This window comes from Eschrichtius robustus, chromosome 16, assembly GCF_028021215.1.
Source record: "Eschrichtius robustus isolate mEscRob2 chromosome 16, mEscRob2.pri, whole genome shotgun sequence".
In the NCBI taxonomy this organism is placed as follows: Eukaryota; Metazoa; Chordata; class Mammalia; order Artiodactyla; family Eschrichtiidae; genus Eschrichtius; species Eschrichtius robustus.
Window position 1 is genome coordinate 84,699,726 of NC_090839.1, and position 22,603 is coordinate 84,722,328.

Sequence of the window (22,603 nt, forward strand, 5' to 3'; positions counted from 1 at the left end):
GATCAGCCCTCCTCCCCAGGGCTGGGAGGCTGGGTGGGACCCAAATTCAGACATGGGCCTCTGGGGTGACCTGGCCTGCATCTTGGGGGTCCAATGACCTCTCTCCCTGAGCTCCAGCGGCCCTGCTCCTGCCCTCCTAACTGGCCCTGGCCTGCCCCACACCGGAGCCCTGCCCAGCGCCCTCCCCGGGGTGGGCTGGGCTGGGAGGAGGAGTGAGGGTGCACTTACATTTTCAGGTCTTTCAAGCCCTCAGCCAGCGGCCAGCGGGGCAGCCTGACTAACCAGCTCCTCCAGGCCCACGCTGTTGGGGGAGGGGGCGAGGCCGGAGCCCCAGGCTGTGGGTGCGTGGGTGCTCTGCAGGCCATCATGGGGCTCCGCTGGAGGCAGCTGCACCCTTGGCTGCTGCTCCTTGTGGTGCTGGTGTGGCCCCAGCCCTGCGTGAGCCTGGGTGAGTGGGGGTCCCGGGATGGGTGCCCCTGGCCAGATCCAAGGGGCTGGGGCACCTGCTGGGACCCTGCTAGCCCGCCCCCTCCGATTGGGAGAGGCAGCCCCAGGGGCAGTGGGCCCTGGACCCTCACCCCTATCTCCACGGCCACAGAGCTCGTCCCCTACACGCCGCGGATAACAGCCTGGGACCTGGCAGGGAAGGTCACAGCCACCACGTTTTCCCTGGAGCAGCCGCGCTGTGTCCTGGAAGGGCATGCCAGTGCTGCCAGCACCGTCTGGCTGGTGGTGGCCTTCAGCAACGGTATGTCCTGGTGCAGGTCTGGGGCTGAGGAGAGCTGCAGGGGCCCTGGGAGCCCCTCACAACTGGGTGTGGATTGGGAGTTTGGGCTTTATCTAGAGGGCGCTCTGAGGGGTGACAAAGTCTCATGTGAGGCATGGAGGGCCAGGGCTGGAGGCCTTGGACCCAGCCAGGGGCTATGGCGAGGTCCGGTCTGCTCCTCCCCTCCAGCCCCAATCTGTCCCTCACTCCTGCAGCCTCCAGGGACTTCCAGAACCCCCAGACACTGGCTGAGATCCCAGCCTCCCCGAGGCTGCTGACGGATGGCCACTACATGACGCTGCCCCTGACCCTGGACCAGCTGCCCTGTGAGGACCCAGTGGGTGGCAGGGGGGGCGCCCTGGTGCTTAGGGTGGGCAATGACGCCGGCTGCCTTGCTGATCTCCAGCAGCCACGCTACTGCAACGCCCCCCTCCCCGGCCCTGGACCTTACAGGTGGGTCACCCAACCTGGACCTTGGAAGAGGGCTGTGCTGGGAGAGGAGGGGTTTTGGGGACCAGGGCTGCCCCCCCACCCCAGCCTCTCCCCAGGCCTCTGTCCTGGCCCTGCCCCTTCCTGGCTGCAGGCGGAGCAAGCCCCTCCCCTTCACAAGCCTGGGTTTCTTCCTCTGTGGGGTCCGACCAGCTGGGGGGGGGCAGAGAGAATGTGGCCCTTCCAGGAGGCCCACGAGGAGGAGGTGGGCATCGCAGAGCTGGTGGGGTGGGGGGGTGGGGAGGAGTCTGCAGGCCCCACAATGGGGGAGAGGAATGCTGCAGGGCCCACCATCCCTCCCACAGGTAGATCTGGCGGGAGACTAAGCCTGGGGCTGAGGGTGGAGCCGGGGTGGGAGAGCAGGTGTCAGACGAGGGGACAAGGCCAGAGGTCCTCAGGGAGACCCAGTGCGGCTGGGGGAACCGGCAGGGGGCGCAGGGAAGGTGGGGCGGGGCGTAGGCTCCACCCACGCCTCCCTCGCCCTCTCACCCAGCCCGGCCAGGTCCCCCTCCCCCTCCCCGTGGCCACTCCCTGGCGCGGCCTCCAGTTACACCTGCCGCCGCATCCCTACGGCCACCGGAGCCGTCCCGTCAGTGCCAGCCTGCCTGCGTTCCTCGCGGCTCGGAAACCTTCCAGAGCTCCGCCCCCCACCTGCGGACAAAGATACAACCGAGGCTTCGCACGGCTCCCGGTGCCCCCGAGCTCAGCCTGCCCCCTCCCGTGATCCTGGGCTCCGAGTGCGCCCTGATCACAGCCTTCCCTCCCTGGCCTTTGCCTGGGGTGCCCGCTCTTATAGGGGGGCCTTCCAAGGCCTCACAGACTCCTCACAGCCAGCAGTTCTCTGGGAGGCCAGGCCCCCCCACGCGCCCCGCTGAGCCACCCTGAGGCACCCTGCATGTGACACTTAGTAATCGGGGCCACCTAAACCAGATAGGGTGTCTGGAGAGCGACGGTTCAGATGGTTTGGGGCTGCTGGCAGAGGTCACTGTGGCCAGAGAGATCTCAGGGGGTTCTTAGAGCAGGGCCAGGCTTCGGCCGGTGCTGATGGGCCCCACCCTCCCCTACACATGGAAAGGCCCACAGCCTGGCCAGCCAGCAACAGCTGCCTGGGGCCTGGCCCAGGGCAGTCGAGGCTCGGAGCCTCACCCTTCCTCCTCTCTCCAGGGTGAAGTTCCTCCTGATGGACTCCAAGGGCTCACCCCAGGCCCAGACGAGGTGGTCCGACCCCATCACTCTCCGCCAAGGTAGCGCTGGGGGAGGGGCGCTCCGGCTCCAGTCTGCCCCGTGTGGACTGCCCGCCCCCTCCACCGTGGTTGTGCTCAGCTGGCCCCTCCCCCTGCTGCTGTGGGACTGGGGGCTCAGAGGCAGCCCACCCCCCCAATACAGAACCTCATGCTGGAGGCTGGGGCACCGGCTCTGTCCACCCCGAAATGTTTGCCAACCCTCGGGTGCCCCGGGCCCCAGCCCCGTCATAGACAGAATCAGTCTTCCCCTCCTTCAGGGAGCCAACCCTGTGCCCAGCACTGCCGGGTGGAGGGGAAGGGCCAGGGCAAGAAGGAGGGAGGCTGGAGTCGATCAGGGCCATGGGTCCCGGGAGGCCTCCCTCAGCAGAGCCCTAAGGAAACTAAACGTGAAAGGCTGGAGTGTCCCACGTGTGGGCGCCTGGGAGATGGGCTGAGAGGCCGGGCTGGTGGTGTTGGAGGGTCTTGTCATGTGAGGGTCTTGAATGCCAGGCTCCAGGAGCAGGGCAGTCCTGAGCTCTGCTGCCACTCTGCCTGCCACAGGTGGGGCAGTGGGCAGGCACATTGGTGGGAACAGCCCAGAAGGTGAGACCAAGGCAGAGGCTGGAGCGATGGGTGGTGGTCCAGGCTGGCAGAGTACAGATGCCCAGCTGAGAGGGACAGATGGATGGGCTCAGGAGCCTGGCTGGGGATGTAAGGCAGTCAGCCTTGGGTGTGAGCATGGTGGGGAGGTGACCGCCCTGGGGTACAGGGGCAGCCTCTGAGAGCCACTGTGTGTGCAGGGAAGTCCCCAGGCTCCATTGACACGTGGCCAGGGCGGCGAAGTGGTGACATGATCGTCATCACCTCCATCCTCTCCTCTCTGGCCGGCCTCCTGCTCCTGGCCTTCCTGGCAGCCTCCAGCGTGCGCTTGTGAGTGGTGACACCCTCGAGGGCCCCTCTCTCACCCTGAACCCCTTCCCTCTCACTGGTCCCAGCACCTGGAAGCCCTCCATGAGCCCTGTGGTTCTGAGGTGGGCAGTGCCCCTTCCAGGGATGTGCAGGGAATTCCCCGCCCCCCACCCCCCCAGATATCTCTCACCTGGGAGGTCAGGGAGGTGGTCCAGCAGCTCCTCTGACAACAGGTTCAGAGAAGGGGCCACCTCATTCTGCCCGGGCCCTTGTCCTCCCTGACCTTGTTTTCTCTCCAATGAGCCCTCTATCATTTCAGCGAACTGACACCCAGGTAGTCAGGGTGGCCACCTGGAGGAGGCAGACCTCCAGCTGGCTCTACAAGGGAGGAAAGGGAGATCAGAGGCTGCAGGGGGAGGGCTCTGGGAGTGGGGAGCTCGGCAGCCCACTCCACCGAGCAGGGAGACAGCTGCACCTCTTCCTCTCCCCATCCAGCTCCAGCCTGTGGTGGCCGGAGGAGGCCCCAGAGCAGCTGCGAATTGGCTCCTTCATGGGGACACGCTACATGACCCACCACATCCCACCCAGCCAGGCTGCCACGCTGCCTGTGGGCTGCGAGCCTGGCCTGGAACCCCTCCCCAGCCTCAGCCCCTAGCCTGGCCCATACGGCTGGGGCTGGGGCCGTGGGGGACCTGCACCCACGTGCCCCTCCCCCATCGCACCTCCCCACCCTGCCTGAAATCCCACCACTAGCAGCCCTGCCTTGGGCTTTCCCAGTTCCCCCGCTCCAGGCAGTGAAGTTGCACTCAGGGGAGGGCTGTGGTCACCTGGGCATCCAGCCTGCGCCGCCATCTGCCTCTGTTCTGCCTGCCTCGAGCGAGGCTGGAAGGTGACGTGGAGAGACTGCCCTGACAGGAAGCTTCCAGGCCCCAGGAGGAGGCCTGCAGGGGGCCTTGTCTGCCCTGTGCAGGGAGCTGGGCTGGGCCCATCCTGCGGTATATGAGGCCTCCCTCTGTCCCTCTGTCCCATCCACCAGCGGCTGGGGCTGCAGTGGAGCCTTTAGAGGTTCTTCCATTGTCCCTGGACGGGGGCCCTTTCTGAGGGTGGCACTCACCAGCTGTAAGGTCTGACAGTGTAGACACATGTTGACTTTCCGGCCACCACTCCTAACCCCCTTGCACACACAGATGGCTCACACACTTATCCACTCACTCTCACGCCACAAACATTTATTGAGCTCCTGCTGCATGCCCTGCACAGTGTCAGACATGGGCCCTCACGCAGAGCCCGGTGCTGTTCTTGGGAGCTCACTCACTGCTCTGCACCTCAGATGACCACGTGTCCTGATGTGACCTGTCACTATTGGGAGGCTATCACTCCCTCACATTGTCACATACCCTCGGGCTCACACTCCTCAGACGATCACCCCAATGGACTCTCCGGGTTCCGCGAGCCCCCATCACCCAGGAGGGTACACTTAACTCAGCAGCGTCCGTCCGCCCGCCCGCAAGGCCGGTGGTTCCCACTATGGCCACAAGGGGGCGCCAGTTCACCGCAGCCGCAGGGTCCCGCGCGTGCGCACTCCTATGAACTGCGGCGAGTCTCGCCGCGTGACCCAATGTCGTAGAGCTACCGCCGCTCCGGAGCGTCTCTGGAGGTCAGGGCTCCAGGTCCCACCTCGGCCAAGCCAGAGGGATGAGCAGTGACGCTCTCGCTTGAGGATCTACGATGTGTCGTCCAATCCGCACAGCCGCCACCGTTTTCTGGATGGAAAAACTGAGGCTCAGTACCCTCCCCGCCGCGCCCTGTCCACTGTCACCGTACCCCGTGTCCCTGGACCCGCTCCCGGCCCCTCTAGTCTGACCGCGGCTCCCAGCAGGCAGGCCCCCCGAGGAGGGTGCCCAGCGGTGGCCAGCGGTGGGGGGGGGGGCCTGCTTTTTGGAGATGAATAAACGCAGTCTGGCTGCTCCATCCTAGTAGTGCCTGTGCTGGTTCTGGAAGAGGAGAATTTACACGCGGGGCCCAGCCTGGCCTTGCTCTGTCCAGCCTGGCCCCGACACCAGACCCGGGGCTGCCCTGAGCCTATGCCCTTGATTGCCAGCCCTAACTATACATTGAGGGTGCCCCATCTCCTGATGGGCCCAGGGGAACCCACCCACAGTGGAGGGCAGGGCCAGGAAGCCTCCCGCTGACGCAGGTGGATTTAGCAGTGCTCCCTCCCAGGCAAACACTTTAGGGGGTTCTGCTTTGAAAACCCATGCACCCCTGGTCCCTTGTGGTCTCTCTCCCACCCTGCCCTCATCCCCACCAGCCACAAGACCCGCTCTAGGTGCAGACAGAAGCAGATTCAGATGTAGTCAGGAGCTCAGGCCCTGGTGTCCTGGGTGACACCTGGCCATGGGAACCAGCCCCTTCAGGCAGCCACTTTTGAAATTCTGCTACTGTAGAGCCCAGGACCCTCTTGGATTCTTGGAATTGGAGGACGGTTAAAAGTGCCCTCCCCCGCACCAGCTACCCCCAGAGGAGCCAGTCTCACACTGTCCTGCCCAGGCCTGGCTCCAACACCAGACAGGGAGGCCCTTGAGGCCCAGGATGCCCAGCTTGGGGCCTGCCCAGGAGGGATATGGTGGGGAGGAAGAGGGGTCCACTGGTGTTTGCTGAGTAAAAAAATGAAACAAATCTGCCCAAAGCTGGAGGATCAGCCAGGAGCAGGAATTGCCCCAGGCTCTTTCATGTCCCAGGGTCCTTTTGTGGCTTGTTATTAGTGCCAGAATCTGTGCGGGTCCCAGGAGCTACGACGACCTGTGCATGCCTGGGGCTGCCCCTCACTTCTGAACAGCATCTTCAAACCCTCTGAGGAGCTGCTGTCACCCCATCGGGGCCACTGGGGCTTAACCGTGGAGAGAAGCTCTGAACAGACATTGCAACATGGTGAGTGAAGACTGGGCAGGGGAGCCCAGGGGAGGCAACTGACCCCACCTGATGGTCAAGGGGACTTCCTAGGGCTGAGATGAGTCTCAGGAGGCAAATGCAAGTCAGCCAAGTCAGAGGAAAGAAGGAGAGAGGAAGAGAGGGTGCGACTCAGGGAGATCAGGTGCAAATGGTCTTGCCCTGCGGTGGCACGGATGGTGCCCGGGGCCGTGGCAGCATGGACTGGAGGCCAGGAGGCCAGTAAGAGGGAGGGTGACCTCCAGGCAGATGGAATCAGCCTTGACCCAGCTGGGGCAGACAAAGCAGGTTGGAGGGGAAGAATTGAATTCTAGAAATATTCAGGAGGTGGCTGGAGGAATCAGGCACTTCTTAGACTTGGGGGATAAGCCAAAAGGAGAGGCTGTGCTCGGGTTTTTGTTTTTTTTTTTTTAAATAAATTATTTATTTATTTATTTATTTATTTTTGGCTGCGTTGGGTCTTCGTTGCTGTGCCTAGGCTTTCTCTAGTTGCGACGAGCGGGGGCTACTCTTCGTTGCGGTGCACGGGCTTCTCATTGCGGTGTCTTTTCTTGCTGCAGAGCGCGGGCTTTAGGTGCGCGGGCTTCAGTAGTTGTGGCACGCGGGCTTAGTCGCTCCGCAGCATGTGGGATCTTCCCGGACCAGGGCTCGAACCCGTGTCCCCTGCATTGGCAGGCAGATTCTTAACCACTGTGCCACCAAGGAAGTCCCTGTGCTTGGGTTTCTGATGTGGGGATGGGTATGAATGCAAAATGGGGCCCTTTATGTTCTGAAAGTGGTTCTATCACCCCAGCTTTAGAGCAGATCCCCAGAAAAGGAGGTTCTGGGAACGTCATCTTAGGTCAGTGAATCCACAAATACACTGACAAATTGTTTTTGTTTAAATTAATTAATTTTATTTGTTTATTTGTTTGTTGTTCCGCGGCATGTGGGATCTTCCCAGACCAGGGCTCAAACCCGTGTCCCTGCATTGGCAGGCGGATTCTTAACCACTGCGCCACCAGGGAAGTCCACAAATTGTTAATATTTTACAAAGATGGAAGCCAACGCTGGTCAGCGGGAGGCCACCCTGTGAGCCTGCCCAGCTGTGGGCATGCTGCCCCAGGGCTGTGCTGACAGGCGTGCCCAGGCGCCACAGAGTCCACACGGAGAAGGGGTGGCTGGTGGGACCGGTCATCGCCAACACAGGCACCGTCACGCTGGACCCCGGGGAGCCGTGCGAGGCAGGGCCTCTGCCTCAGAGAGGGTCATGAGCCAGATGCCAGCCCGGCAAGGGTCTGCTCGTGACAGCCTTGAGCAGGGCGCATAGTGAGAACTACTTTGTGGAGAATTTTTCATTAAATGATGTTTTAAATTTTCTCCAGGGCTGTATTTGGGGAAGTGCCTCCAAATCCATTGGCCCATAACATAATGGCTCAGTGGTTAAAAACAAGTTCATTGTTAAAAAGGAATAAAACAGCAATGGTTGTGGGGGCGATGACTCGCAAATGACCTATCAGGCCAGAAATCAAAGGAATCAGGATGACAGCAGGTGGAAACCAGGCAGCAGGGCAGCACCCCTCCCTCCCTCTCACCCTCTGGGTTCACTTTATTCCTCTGTATCTCTGAACCACCCGTTTCACTCCATCATCCCTGCAGTCCCCAGGCCGGCCACCCTGGTCTCTTGCCAGAGTGTCAGCAGCTGCCCCTTTGCTGGTCTCCCCATACCAGCATTCGTGATCCCCACCCCCATTCTCCTCCCAGCATCCAGAGGGACCAGATTATACACCTAATGGTGTCACACCCTTGCTCACAACTCTCAGAGAGATTTCCTGCTGCAAGAACAGAATCCAGATTCATCACCTCAGTCCTGAGGCCCCATGATCCATCCCTTGATGCCTGAATTCATGCCACACACACCCTCCATTAGCCCCCGTGCCACAGGGCCTTTGCACTTGCTTTTCCCTCAATGTAGACCATTCTTCCACTTCGCTCCCCTTCCTCTAGATCATTCCTCAGCTTCACTGTCGCTTCTTCAAGGAAGCCCTTCCTGACTCTCTCAGCTCTCCTAGAGCCGTGTTCTTTTCTTCCTCAGCACATTTTCTTTCCATTTTGTAATTAGACATTTAAAACGGTGAACTTTTGCGTCTCCTCCACTAAACTGTAAACTCCAGGAGGGCAGGGATCACGTCTGCTTTGCTCACCAGGGCACTCCTACAGCTAGCACAGTGCCCGGCTCCCAGTAGTTGCTTAATAAATATTTGTTGCCTGAATGCTTTATAAAAGGCGTCTTCACACCGACCGCAATCAGCTGGCCAGGGCACCTGCTTCTTTGTCTGGTGCGGGTGCATGACCGGTGGGTACCCTGGCTGCCCAGGAGCCTGGCACGTCCCACCCTCTGGCTGCTACAGTGGGAGGTGCAGACTCAGGCTCCGCCACAGGTGGGGTTCCTGGGTGGGGTGAGGGGGCCGAGTCCGTGCAGAGAAGAGACACCTTTTTGGGATTCTTACAAAGACATCATATGGCTAGCGCTGGCCGGGGGACATGGCAGCAAGAAAGCCATGTCCCTGACAGAATAAGGGTGTTGCAGGAGCTGGGCAGTCAGAATGGCAATCATCTATCATGCCCAGGAAGGTGGCCAGTCCCCAGGCACTGGGGGAGCACAATTTCATTTCATGCTGGGAGTTTTTCGGAGCCTTGCTGGGGTTTGTGATGATCTGCCTTCCAGGAAGGGCCCCAGGGCCAGTGTCACAGCCTTAGGGGCTGTTCATTGCTGCCTCTTCAGGATGGCGACTCAAGAACCCTCTGCAGAGCTCGGCCTCTCTCTACTGTCCGCAGGAGGAAGCTGGAGGGCGTAGCGGGCACGTCCAGCTCCTGGCCAGCCCAGCCCAGGAAGCCGCCAGGCCAGTGGTAGAGGGCAGGGTGGGCACCACCTTCTCGGGAGGGGCCAGCATGAAACAGGAGCAGAGGGGCACAGCCACACCTCACTGCTCACTCTGCAGCCTGGCCGCCCCACCGTGTCCCCACGGAGGTGGGGAGGGGAGGGGGAAGAGAGGTGTCGGAGTGGAGGAGGGAGGGGGCAGCTGCTGGGCAGGACAACAGACCCAGGGACCCAGCCCAGAGACCCTCCAGGCCACACAGAGGGCTCCGATCCAGTCCCTGTCCTTAGAGAATGTCCCACTCACGGAGGGGCCGGGGGTGGGGGGAGGGGAGAGGCACACACCCTGTTATGTTCCTCACAATTCCTATGTCGAAGCCCTAACCCCCAGTGCCTCAGAACGTGACTGTATTTGGAGAGAGGGTCTTTAAAGAGGTCACGAAGTTAAGTGGTAATTAAGTAAGTTCTTGAGGGTGGGATGTAATCCAGTCTGACTGGTGTCCTTATAAGAAGAGATTGGGACACAGAGACACCAGGGGTGCTGCAGAGGACAGACCGTGTGAAGAGGCAGCAAGAGGGCGGCCGTCTGCCAGCCAAGGAGAGAGGCCCCAGAAGAAACCAACACTGCTGACGTGATCTTGGCCTTCCAGCCTCCAGAACTGTGAGGAAGTGTTGTTTAAGCAGCCTGGTGTGGGGCACTTTGCCCCGGCGGCTGGAGCAGGCTAATCCACCCACCCACCATCACGGTGTTGTGGACGTGAGCGGTGACGGAGGCGGAGTGCACAGGGCAGGGGTCAGTGATGAGAGTTGACAGGCAGCAGGAACAGCGTGTACAGAGGCTTGGAGGCAGGAAGGGCCATCACGCTGGCCCCTTGACCCAGCTTTCCGGGCCTCCTCCTCCCCTCCCTGTGGAGAAGCCAGAGGCCACTGCAGCCGCGTCCTGGCCTTCCCTTTTCGGCCTCCACCACTGGTCCCAGCCTGGACACCCCTGACTCCTAGGGACAGAGCCCGGGAGTGAGACAGGAGCCCAGGGCTACCCCCACCCTTTATGCCTCAACTGCTGGATGAGCCTCGCAGGCAGCCCTGCCCCCCTCCGCTGGCCTCAGTTTCCCCTCCCCTGTAAGATGAGTGACGCTCTCTAAGCAGTTTGGGCTCAGACACTCCAGTCCCCACCTCCCTGAAACCCCACTCCCTGTGGGTGACACAGGCTGGAGTTATCCACGGGAAGAATGTGTTGCCCTTGACAACCATTCTTCCTCCCCTGAGGGACAGAGAGGAATGTCCCATTAATCATCCTGGCCTCTCCCTCCCCGTCTTCAGCCCTCCACCCCTGCTCCCCGCTCCCTGGTGGAGGTGGCCCAAAGTCTCCTCCAGTGTTTCATGGAAGCTCCGGGCTCAGCTTTGCCCTCCAATCCCTGTGCCTGGGGCCCTGTCCTTGTCTGAGCCCCGACTCCATGAGGCCAGGGCAATGGGAGAGCCCCCAGGGCAGGGGTGGGATGGGGCTGGGGGTAGGGGGATGGGCAGGAGGGGTGGGGGGCTGAGAGTGGGCTCAGGTCATCAGACATCTCTGGGTGCCTCTTCTGCATAGGGTCCTCTGCAGGGCGGAGTTGGGGGCGCAGACAAAACCAGGCACAGAAAGTACAGGGTAGGGAACAGGATCTGTGATGGGGAACAAGGCAGTGGTGGGACCCACGGGCAGCATCCGGCCCAGCCTGGGGAGGTGTGGAGGCACCAGGGGGACTTCCTGGAGGAGGTGGCATCTGAGCTGGTGACTTCATTGAGGATGGAAGGGAGGAAGGTAGGCAATCAGGGAAGGGAGGAGGAGGCCTGGAAAGCTGGGTCACAGCATCACAGGGGGGCTCAGCTGGCTGGAATGAGGTGGGTGTGGAGCCGGGGGGCTGAGAGGGAGGAGGCAAGGCCTGGGGTAAGTGTGGAGGGCCCTGAACACCACCCGAGGAGCTGGTCCAAGGGAGGGGGAGCAGACTGGGTTTTGGGAAGGCCTTCAGTGGTCAGAGTGGAGTGAGCGGCAGGGAGAGGTGAGCCCTGGGCAGAACAGGGAGGTTACCTGAGCTGGGCCTTGGGGGACAATGTCTCCATGAATGCCCCTTCACTGCTCCCAAGGTCAGGTGTGGGCACACTGGGGGTGCCTGGTAGGACTTGGGTTCCACCCTCTGTCCCCCAGTAGTACACTGCAGGCAGCGAGCAGCCCTGGCTGGCCTCAGCCACCGGGGCTCCAGGGCAGAGGGCTTCCAAGCTTCAGAAAAACTAAAGCGTGGAGGCTTCTTCTTGAGGGAGGCTTCCGTGCAGCCGGGGTTGGGGGCAGGGGGAATGAATTTAGAGAGGGTCCTCCTGCCACCACGCTTGTCCCTCCCCTGCACGACTGCAGCAGCTTCCTCACTGGGCGCTCCACAGCCCTTGCCCCCATCTATTGGGTTGAATAGAGTCCCCCCAAATTCATGTCTATCCGGAACCCATGAATGTACCTTTTTGGAAATAGTCTTTGCAGTTAAGGTGAGATCATCCTGGGTTAGGGTGAGCCCTAAACCCAATACGACCGGGGTCCTTCTAAGAAGAGGGAGATCTGGCCACAGAGACAGACACACAGAGAGGAGAACAGTGTGTGAAGATGGAGGCAGAGACTGGAGTCATGCCAGGGGGCATCAAGGAAGGCCACGGCCATGAGAAACTAGAAGATGAAAGGGAGGGTTCTTCCCCAGAGACTTCAGAGGGAGCGTGGCCCTGTGACACCTTGATTTCAGACTTCTGGCCTCCAGAACCACGAGAGAATAATGTTGTTCTAAGTTACCCAGTTTGTGGTCCCTTATTACAACAGCCCCACGAGACAAGTACCCCCCCACCCCCTCCCCCACCTCAGTCTGTTCTCCCCACAGCAGCCCGAGGCCTCCTAGCCACACCCTTCCTCTGCGCTATGCCGAGACTCACATCTCTCTGAAGGTCAAAGCCAGAGTCTGGACAGCGACCTGCACGGCCCCACCATCTGTGCTGCCCCCGGACCTTGAGGACCTCACCTCCTACCCCTTCTCTCTCTCCCTAGTTAATCCCCCAACCACACTGACCCCAGCAAACCCACCGCCATCAAGACGCTCCCTCCTCGGGGCCTGCGTGGATTGTTCCAAGGATGGGCACTGGTATTTGCACCCTTCCCTGTATGGATGCTACACCTCCCACCAGGTGGCATCCCCTCCCCTCCCCTTGAACCTGGGCTGTCCTGGGGCTTGCTCTGGCCATAGGCTGGCTGCAGTAATGCTGTCTGATGTTCAGGCCTTGCCCTTGAGAGGCCTGCCAGCTTCCATTTTTGCCTTCTTGGGATTCTTGCTGCCATGTAAAGAAACTTAGTGTGGACCACTGAATGATGAGTGGCCTCATGGAGAGGAAAAGGGTGGGGCAGAGGATGAGAGGAGGGGGAGGCCCAGCCAGCTCTCAGCTGCTCCAGCCACCCCACACACGTGAGTGAAGCCAAGCTCCCAGCTGGATGTAGCCGTATGAGCGACTCCATTGATACCATATGGAGCGGAAGAACCACCCAGCAGAGCCTGGTCTCCACCTACAGGATTCTGAGAGATGCTAAAGTGGTTACTGTTTTCATCCTCAGAGCTTTGGGGACATTTGTTACAGAGCGATAGACAGCTGTCCTGGGGCTTCTGCACCAGCTGCTTCCTCTGCCAGGAGAGCACTTTCTCAGGCTCTCCCATGGTTCTCCCTCTCCTGGTCCATTCAGGCTCTGTTCATATGTCACCTTGTCAGGGTTCTGTGCTCTCCCTGCCTAAAACAGCCCCCACCTTCCATAATTCTCACCTCCCAGCTTTTGCTTCCTTGAAGCCTGTATCACTACCAGACACTCCATTATACTTGAATGTATTTATTTACTCTCTGTCCCTCCCAACCAGGATGTCAGATTGTTTTTTGTTCCCTGAGGTCCCCCAGAGCCTGGCACAGAGCAGGGGATCTATCATGGCCTGTTGGAGGAGTGCATAGATAAAGTGCCCACCCTTTTCCCAGCCCTAGCTTCTCCTCTGGAGCTTCTGCCCGCAGCCCGTGCCCACAGTGGTCCTGGCACATAGCAGGCCCTCAATAAACAGTGTGTCAGTTGCACTGAATGTAACAACTGAAAAGGACTCAGTGTTCTGACCTTCAGCCACCCAGCATCCGGAGCAGGAAGGAATTGGTCCCAGGCTTGCATGGATCAAGGAAGAGCCACAGTGGCTGCCTCTTGGCCCTAAATTGTGAGATTTCACTCCGAGGCGGCATTCTACCAAAAGAGCTTTCTGCTTTATGATTCTGGGTTTACGATGCTTTAACTAAACAGGAGAGGTGGTGAGCTGCCTGTCATGAGGGGTGTACAAGCAGACCTGGAAGGGGCTGGACCACTGTGCAGTAGAAAGATTCGGGGCAGGGTGGGGTCAGTGAACTGTAGGGTCTTTTCCCCTTGAAATTAGCACAGACAAGTGTCTGTTAGGGTCTGGTGAGTGGCCCCGAGGTCAAGCTGGTGGCAGGGGAAGGGACTAGGTCACCTGCACTCTCCCTCTCTGCCTGAAACCCCAGGCTGCAGATCTGGTGTCTCGCTCTGCTGGGGAGCGGGAGCCCAGAGCTTCTCCCTGTGCGCTTCCTCGGGGTGAGGTGTGATGGTTGCCATGGAGCTGGGGCCTTGTTTGGTAACACAGGGCCAGGTGGGCCTTTGGGAGCATTACCTGGCTGCCCTGTGTGTGTGTGTGTGCGTGGGGGGGGGGGTTGTTCGGAACCCCACCCTGTCCCATGAGTCACCCCAAAGGTACACAGCCAGGTAGGTCCTTGGGAATAGACTATTCCCCAGGGCTTGGTGTGTCCCACTCACCACCACCCCCAGCCCTTCCTGGCCCCTCTGGGCATCCTGGTCCCACTCTCTTCACACTAGGCCACCTGCAGCAGCCCTGGTTGAATGCAGAACCAGGAGGGACTCCTCAAGCCCTGTGGGTCTGGGAAGGAGCCCTCATACCTGGGCCTGGGGGGACAAACGGAGCCAGCTGGGGCCCCAAGTGGGCTGTGGGTATGGACACCCCTGGTACCCATGGGAACTTGTCCCAGATCAAGCTGAGAGGGGACACTGAGGATTGCCTACATCTGTGGTGTGTGATTAAAAATAGCATTTCAAATCAGTAGGGAAAGGGCTGATTTTTCAGTATTTTAGGTTTTTTTCAGTATTGGGTTTTTTTTGGAGGCTTCGTTAAGCAGGCATGATTGATTAACCCATTGGCCGTTGATGATTAATCTAACCTCCAGCCCCTCTCCCCTTCCCAGAGGTAGGGGGGATGCAGCTGAAAGTTCTAACCCTCTAATCACGTGGCTGGTTCCCCTGGCAACCAGCCGCCCCCTTCCTGTGGTTATGTAGGGGATTTCCAGAATCACCACATCAACATAAACTCAGGTGTGCTTGAAAGGGGCTTGTTATAAAAAGCAAAAAAACTCGCATTTCACCTTTATCACCCTGGAGCTATTTCAGGGAACAAAGGATGCTCCTTTAGGAGCTGTGGGCCGCTACCACAGACAAAGACTATAATATGTATCAGAGTAGCCATAGGTAACAGATACAAGGACGCATACCAAACTGAGGGGACTGGATGCCTGGGCAGGGAGGGCAGGAGTGGGATAGAGATGGGCACGAAGAGAAAAAATTAAAAAATAAAAGCAGGACCTTGTGCAGAGCAGTAATGAAGGGTGCCACAAAAACTGAGAAGGAAACGTAATCCTTTGCTCCTGCAAGGCCTCCCAATTAAACACAGATGAAAAGGGGAAAGACAGAGAGTCCTGCCTGGGTATTAGAAGACCAAGGGTTGATTTCCAGCCCTGCCACTGACCATCCACGGGGCTGAGAAAGTTCCTCTCCCTGTGGGGGCCTGGTTTTCTCATCTGTATAATGAGATTAATAATCGTGCCTGCCCTGCCCGCTTCTGGGGATCTGAGATAAGTCGATGGGCAAGAATGTACTTTCAGAAGGATGAGGCTCTTCCCATGTTATGATGTCTGCTTTCAACTGCCTTTCAAAAGACAAAAAGAGGGGAAAAAAGTAAATCTATATACTTATCAATAAACACTATATTAAAAAATATGCGTATTATAAGTATATATTTACATATGTTTTGTAAGTATACATATTATATTTACATATAAGTATATGTATTATATATACATATATGTATATATTATATATACGTATAAGTATATATTGATATAGAGAGAGTAACATAGTGTGTGTGTGTGTATATATAGTAAATATATACATATATGGGAGGGAGAGGCTTGAGAGCAAATATAGCAAAATGTTAACAGTTGTTGAATCTGGGTGGAGGCTATATGTATGGGCATTCTTTGTACTATATACTTTCAACTTTCCTAGGTGTGACCATTTCTGTAATAACAGACTGGCGAGATAAAGAAGCCTTTCCAGAGCTGGGTCTGACTGGGATTTGCCGGCTGGGCCCCAGCTGGACCTGCTCGTGTCCCCCTCTCTTCCACATCTGGGTCCAGGAGCACTGGTCCTGCTGTCTCAGAGGCCCACACACCTGCTTAAAATTCTACCCGTGCGACCTCCGTGTCCCATGACTAAACGTTGATCGCAGGATGACCTGCATCTCAAGCCCATCCACATAACCGCCAGCACGCTGAAGTGGCTGCTTTGTGGACGGCCCTGTGCCAGCCCCTGCGAGCCCACCCCCTCCTCCCTGCCACCCCGTGAGGAAGGAGGGGCGGTTCCTGCCTTGAGGAGCTTCCAGCGGGAGGAGGGCCAGGTGTGCACAGGGATGCATTTGATACAATACATTTTATTGCAATGGTTGTAAGATGGAGGCCCATGCCAGGTGCTGGGAGGACGTTAGGGGAGCCACCAAAGCCAACCAGGGGACAGTTTCTAGTGGTGCCAGACCCTGGGGTAGGTAGGACTGAAGGACAAGAGTTCGCTGGGTACTGCAAGGCAGCGAGGGCCCTCCGGGAAGAGCCTGGCCTGAGCCACGTGAGAGGTGAGAAGCCTTAGAAGAGGGGTCCCAGCGGCCTTTGGTTTTATTGTGTTTTTTTGTTTGTTTGTTTTTAAATAGTTATTATTATTATTATTTTTTGGTTGCATTGGACACGCGGGATCTTTTTTGTTGCGGTGTGCGGGCTCTTCGATGCGGTGCACGTGGGATCTTAGTTCCCCTGCATTGCAAGGCGGATTCTTAATACTGGACCACCAGGGAAGTCCCTCAGTGGCCTTTTGGTTGAGGCTCTCCAGGCGCACACCTGAACTCCCCCGACCTCGTCTGCCTTCCCGAGTTTTTCGCTCTGCTTTTGGCCCCCAGTTCCTTTGGGGCTGAGTCAATCACTGGTGAAATACAGTAATGTTCAATCTTGAAAAGTCTGGAACTAGCTCGTCCGAGTAAAGAGTTGGTCACAAAAAACCTACTAGGTAATTACATAGTGTGGGTAGGAATATTTTCCTTTTTTGAAGTTCACTGCAATAAACAATTTGCACAGTTTAAGTGTATTGGGAAAGGAAGATAATGCAGGTGGGCTGGTAATCAAATAGATTATATATTTGATTATATAGAGATATAAATTAAATGCGTTTTAATAACTAACAAATATTTATAATTAATTGTTTAAAAAGAATTTTAAGTGCTCCCCAAAGGAGTTTGAGTTTTAGGAGGGTGGCTCCAGCCAGGTATGGAGCTGGGCTGGCGGGGGTGGGGGCTGGTGCTTGGGGCAGGGGACCCCCCCTGAGGGGCTGCTGCTCTGGTCCAGGTGGGAGGTGGTCGGTACACGCTCTGCCCACCGGCCCTGGGCCCCATCCGGGCACCTTCTGTCTCGAGGAGGCGTTGCCCTGCCCTGGCAGTGGCCAGAGATGGAGGAAGGAGAGAGGGCAGGTCACCGGGCTAAGGAGAGGAGGGAGGGTGATGTTGAGGAGCCCCCTTCCGGGGCCAGGCGGTAGGGGGACAGCAGGGAGGGAGTGCCCCTAGGCTTGCCTTGGGGGGTGATCCTCCAATTCTGGGTCTGGCCCGGCTGGCTGGGTGATCTTGGACAAGCCCCCTTCCCCGCTCTATGCCTCGTCTGAGAAATGAGAATAACTCCCTTCTGCAGAGGGGGGCCGTGGGGAGCCGTGGTTGCCAGGTTGGGGGACTGTTTGGACGAGGAGATTCCACAAGGCGTGGCAGGACCGTCCCTGGGGCTGCCTGGACCCCAGGGCTGGCTCCTCTTTCCGTGGCCCCTCCCTAGCCAGGCCCTCCTGGAGCGGGGGCGGGGTGCAGTTTTCCTCTTCAGACCCCTCCCTTGCAATGCCAAATCCTTGGGGCCAGCAGATTCAGCCCCTAAGCCTATCCAACCAGTTGTTTGGGAGAAAGGGGGCACGTGGGAGGGGCAGCAGGAGGTGCCAGAAGCAGCCTCCCCCAGCCCAGCACGCACAGCGGAGCCTCTGGGGCTCTGTATGCTGCAGACAGACCCTCGGACAGACAGACAGTTGGACGCTTGGCCTGGCCATGAGGCTCGGGGGGGACAGTCTTCTCTTCTGATGGCACTGTTGCTGCTGCTCACCTGCCTCCATCCGGGGATGAGTCTGGGTGAGTGAGGGTCGGGCAGGGCAGGGGTGCCCACTGTGCTTCAGGCTTCAGGAAGACAGACCCCACCTCCCCCGGCCGCCTCCTGAGCCCCGAGTCTGGGGACTGGGTCCCAGGTGGGTCAGGGGAGACAGCCCACCAGAACAGGTCACAAGACAGACACCTGTCCCCCTACCCACCGCCCCAAGATTGGGAGCAAGGAATGCTTCCTCCCTCTCTTTGGGCCTCTCATCTCCGTGCCTCTCCCTCCTTCCCCTCCTCCCCGTCCCCGTCCCCAGGAGAGGTTTAAAGAAGTCTTCAAGGGTAACGCTTACCCCAAAAGAAGCTCTCCAAGGGGGTCTACAGGCATTGTTCACTGTCAGGCTGTCAAACTGGAGGGACTTACAGATGCAGCCCCCATCCCCCCATCTCTGCTGCTCCGTGTCTTTCCTCTCTTTTAAGCAAATATTAAGTACCTGCTGTGTGCTGTGTGCCCTGGGCCTCAGCGTTAGAGCCAGGAGCTCTGAGAGAGGAGGGTTCTAGCCCTGAACCTTTGGGGTTGAGCTGAATTAAATGGAAATGAATTGCACTGAACTGAACTGAAAGAGGGAGAGGGTTCTGGAGACTTCCATAAAGCTCACCTCATCTTTCTTCTGCTCTCCAGTATCTGGGGCTGAGGGACAGCTCAGGGGGCCTGGAGAGGAGTTAGGGGTCCGAGCCCTCCAAGCAGAGCAGCAAGGCTACACAGGGCTGTGAGGGGCTGAGAGGGGGACAAGTTCTCTAAGGGGAGGGAGCCTTGGGGCGGGGCGGGAGGTGCAGAGCACTGGGTGGGGAGGAGAGGCCGCCCTAGGATCTGAGCCAGGACACTTCCTCAAGGCCCACCTCTGGGCCTAGGGTCTTCCTGTGTCACCCCCCCACCACCACCACCAAGCCATTCATTCCTCTCATCAAGCAAACCAACCTGGACCGTGTGGATGGAGCTGGGGGGGACTTGAGAGTTGGGTAAACTGAGGCCTGGAGAGTGTCAGAGCTCAAGGTCACTGGGCTCTGTCAAGAGTCCAGCCTAGGGTTTGGGCTTGGGCTCAGGCTCCCCCAAATCTGAGTGTCACCCCAGCAGGACCTAAGACGCCTCCCCAAGCAGAACCGTGCGTGCAGCTGGGGAAGGGTCTCCTGTGCCTCTACCTGCCCTCCTTCCCCAGGCCCTGCCCATCACTGAGACCCCGGTGACACAGGGGGGCAAACCTCCCCCCCACCTCCCACACACAGCGCACAGCGTTGTAGCAAGCCAAACGCTGGGATGCAGAGGATTGCAGCAAGGAGAGGGTTAACTCTCAGGGCAGCCAAGGGAGGAGGAGAACTAGTCTCGGATCTGTCTTCCCCAAGGCAAGGGGCTTCGGGTGTTTTGGGGATGAAGAATAAAGAAGCAGGGCGGCCTGAGATGTGGGGAGCGTGGGGAAGGGTGATTGGAGAAAGGTGTGGTAATTGTAGTTCTGCACAGGTGTAACTAAGCCACATGCATCTGCAGCTTGAAAAATGGAGGCTTTTAGCACCATCTGCCTCTGCCGGTGGAGTTTTCGGCCCTATTTTCAGCTTGTGCCCACCCCTAATAAGCTCCCAAAGGCAGGGGCCAGGGGCTGGACACAGAAGTGGCAAGGAGCACTCCTAATTAACGCCTGACCAGAGCTCCCAGGAAAAGCCCTAACTCCTCCCACTGACTGGGGCTTCCAGGGCCATGAGCCCGTCCCCCCCAGACTGGGCGCTGGGGACTTGGTCATCCTGTTGAGCCTCTTCTCTCTGCCCGCACCGGCCCCAGAGCGCATCACCTATGCGCCCCAGCTCTCAAGCGCCACCCTGGCAGGGAGACTTACCCAGTCCACCTTCACACTGGAGCAGCCGCGGGGCCAGTTCAGTCACCTTAACGTCTCCGATTTTGACGCCATCTGGCTGGTGTTGGCCCACAGCAATGGTGGGTGCTGCCGGGGCAGGCCTCGCTTTCCTCTCTGTGAAATGGGCAGGCGGGCCTGAAGGGAGCAGGGGTAGGTGCTGCCGGGGATGTGGCCAGAGGCTGTCTGGCCTGGTGGGATGGGGTAGAGCCCATGCATCCCCCACCTTCTGACCCTCGGTGCCACCCTCAGCCACCAGAATTTCACTGCCCCACAGAGGGTGGAGGACACCCCGGTCCCTGCCAACTTCCCCCAGGCGGGCTACTACGTCACACTGAGGGCCAACCGAGCACTCTACCCGGGTGGCCAGCCCGGCAACCAGCTCCGGGTCCTCCGTGTCGGCAACGATACCCGCTGCTCCCCGATGACAAGGGGCTGCAACCACCCCCTGCCGGGCCCGGGCCCCTACCGGTGAGCGGCCAGCCCGGGGCTGGGGTGGGAGGGCTCCTGCCTGTGTCCAGACCTGAGCCTGGGTGGCTCCCAGCTGAGTGCCTGGGTTCCTGGCTCCAGTTCTGCCATTAGGAGGCGGGGGCTGGGGCCAGGGAGTCCGTGGTGAATTCTTCCGTCTTCTTGAGCAGAGGGCCCCCAACTTGAGCCCCCCGCCCCCGTGGGCCATCGGGACCATGTGGGTGGAGTCTCCCCATCCAGGCAGAGTGGTGGGCCCTGGCCCCATCTCTCCTCATTCAGGGCTTGATTCGCTGATGTTCTGTGCTGAGGCATCTAGTCTGCTCCACACACATTTCCCAAGGGAGGACACTAAGGGTCCCAGAGAAGGCAAGGGATGCACCCAAGGCCACACAGCTGAGACATGTCACAGCTGGGATGGAGCCCCTTCCGGTGGACTCTAAGACTGCTTTTAGCTCTAGGCTGTTCCCCCCAGGCCCTGGGAGTCAGGGGGACAGACTGACAGGCACCAGGGTTGGAGGGTTTCAGGTCCTGGGGACCCCACCCCCACCCCCAATGCTGGGTCTCCTGTTCAGAGTGAAGTTTCTGGTGGTGAGAGACAGGGGACCCATGGCTGAGACAGAGTGGTCCAGTGAGACCCGCCTGCAGCAAGGTATGGGGCCAGGTGTGCAGGTCAAACTCCAGGGCTGGAGGCCCAGGGACCTGGAGGCCCCTGAGGACTGGGGGTGGGTGGGGAGGAATGGGCCAGCCCCCAGTCAGTCAGAGCCACCATTACCATCCTGCTGTCTGCAGGTGCCCCTCCCCAGGCCGCCCGCATGCCCCGCCCGCCTTGGGCTGGGGTGAGAGGTGGTTGGTCTGGAGGCTGTTCCAGGTCCCCCTTCTCAGGTCAGATCTCTTGCCTCCTTCTCACCCCGCCTGCCTGTGGGCCCCTCACACCGTCAGCCGAGGCACTCCAGGCTGCCCCAGGGCCCCAGAGCGCGGGCACCGTGGCCATTGTTGCCATCCCGTCGGTCCTGCTGGCCATCCTCCTCACCGCCCTCCTCACCCGGCTCATCTACACCTGGTAAGTGGACAGGGTCGGGACTGCCCTGGGAGGGGTGGAGTCCCTGTCCTGGGCCACCTCTATCCCTTCCCCACGCCCCAGCCCAGGCCCCCAGCCCAGCTTGTTCTGCTGGAAGGGTTTTCCCTGAAAGCCGAACAGGGGTAACAATTATTGATCAAGGGATCCCCAAGGTTCTAGAACCTCTAGGTGGGGGTGTGTGTGCATTAACTCCTCCCTCTCTTGTCCCTCTGCCTGACACCTGCTGAGGGGTTGGGGGGGTGGGGGGCCACATTTTCTGAGTGTGCACCATCTGCCCCCTGGTGGCAAGAGCTGGAATTGCGAGTGGGAGCGCAGAGCAGATGCTCCAGGTGGAAGACATCCAGGTGGTGGTGAATTGCTTTTAATCTAAGCGCTGAGCTTTGACTTGAGCGCTCAAGGCTTCATCTGGGGCCTGGTGGGGAGGGGGTGTCCACCAGGCTTCCTGGAGGAAAGGGACATCTGGTTCTTGACGAGGATTTGGAGAGGAGGGGGAGGGAAGCAGGTGGGGAGGGTCTGGGGGCAGAAGAGTTGCCAGGAAGGCCTGGGCCTTGATTCCCAGCTGAGGAAATGGGCTGTATGCTGAAGGCCAGAGAGAGCCAGTGGCCAGTTGTGATCAGGGGAAACAGGCAGGTGATGTTTTAGAGGCACCCTGGGTGTGGGGAGTGGAGGAGGGGAGCGTTGCGGTGGGGTGATGACAAAGGGCAGGAGACAGAGCTGGATTTGTGAGGTTTAGAGGAATAGCGCTCCAAGCTCTAGGCAATAGCCATCAGATTTCCATCAGGCCCTATATTCTTCATTCTCTCCGTCTCTCCTCCCCTCCCCCCTCCCCCCCCCCCCAGCTATGACACCTGTGGGAGCACGTCCATCTCTGGCCCAGGGGAGCTGGTGTGCATGAGAAGATATAACACCCTCCACATGTTCAGCCCTTCAGCCGAGGGGGGCTTCTGAGAGGCTCCAAGGGGCCCCCATCTGCCCCTCTGCCTCGCCCCTGGTCCAGGCTTCAGAGCATGGGCTGGGGGCTCGCCCTGCTGCTTCAGAGCCCTGGGAGAGAGTGTTTCCAAATAAGGAAGAGGGGGAGGGTGTCCTTAGTCCAAAGCTTGGGCCTGTCCCTGTCAGAAATAAATGTCGGCATTATTGGGGACAGCCCCCTGAATGGCTGTGTCATTGTACACCTGGGCAGTCTCCCTGCATCCCTGTCCCCAGCTCCTCTTGGGAGGACACAGCAACCGGGGGTGAAGCCCAGGGTCCTGGGCCAGCTGAGCCATTGGGGCAGAGCAAGCCTCTCTTCTGGCCTCAATGGTCCTGTCTGTAAAGTGAGGATGATTCCAGTGGTCCCACTGGGCCCGATGAGGCTAAACCAAAGAGGTGATCATGCTCACCTGCCCTGCGTGTCTGGCACTTGCTGCCATCCCCCCCACCCCAC

At 59.2% G+C, this 22,603-nt stretch overlaps 2 protein-coding genes across 2 annotated transcripts; both read left to right on the forward strand.

Moving 5' to 3' along the window:
• Positions 1-366: 366 nt before the first annotated feature.
• On the forward strand, positions 367-4,042 carry UPK3B (uroplakin 3B). The gene is made up of 6 exons (XM_068524380.1): positions 367-448; positions 599-748; positions 982-1,219; positions 2,420-2,499; positions 3,279-3,408; positions 3,883-4,042. The coding sequence occupies exons 1-6, from the start codon at positions 367-369 to the stop codon at positions 4,040-4,042; spliced, it is 840 nt and encodes a 279-aa protein (XP_068380481.1).
• Positions 4,043-6,487: 2,445 nt separating this feature from the next.
• On the forward strand, positions 6,488-22,128 carry LOC137750448 (uncharacterized). The gene is given in 13 exon segments (XM_068524792.1): positions 6,488-6,558; positions 7,442-7,559; positions 9,154-9,346; positions 12,249-12,342; positions 13,757-13,826; positions 15,808-15,975; positions 17,545-17,704; positions 17,707-17,775; positions 19,565-19,721; positions 19,887-20,105; positions 20,675-20,751; positions 21,042-21,162; positions 22,020-22,128. Coding segments are annotated over 13 exon segments (1,626 nt in total).
• Positions 22,129-22,603: the final 475 nt, after the last annotated feature.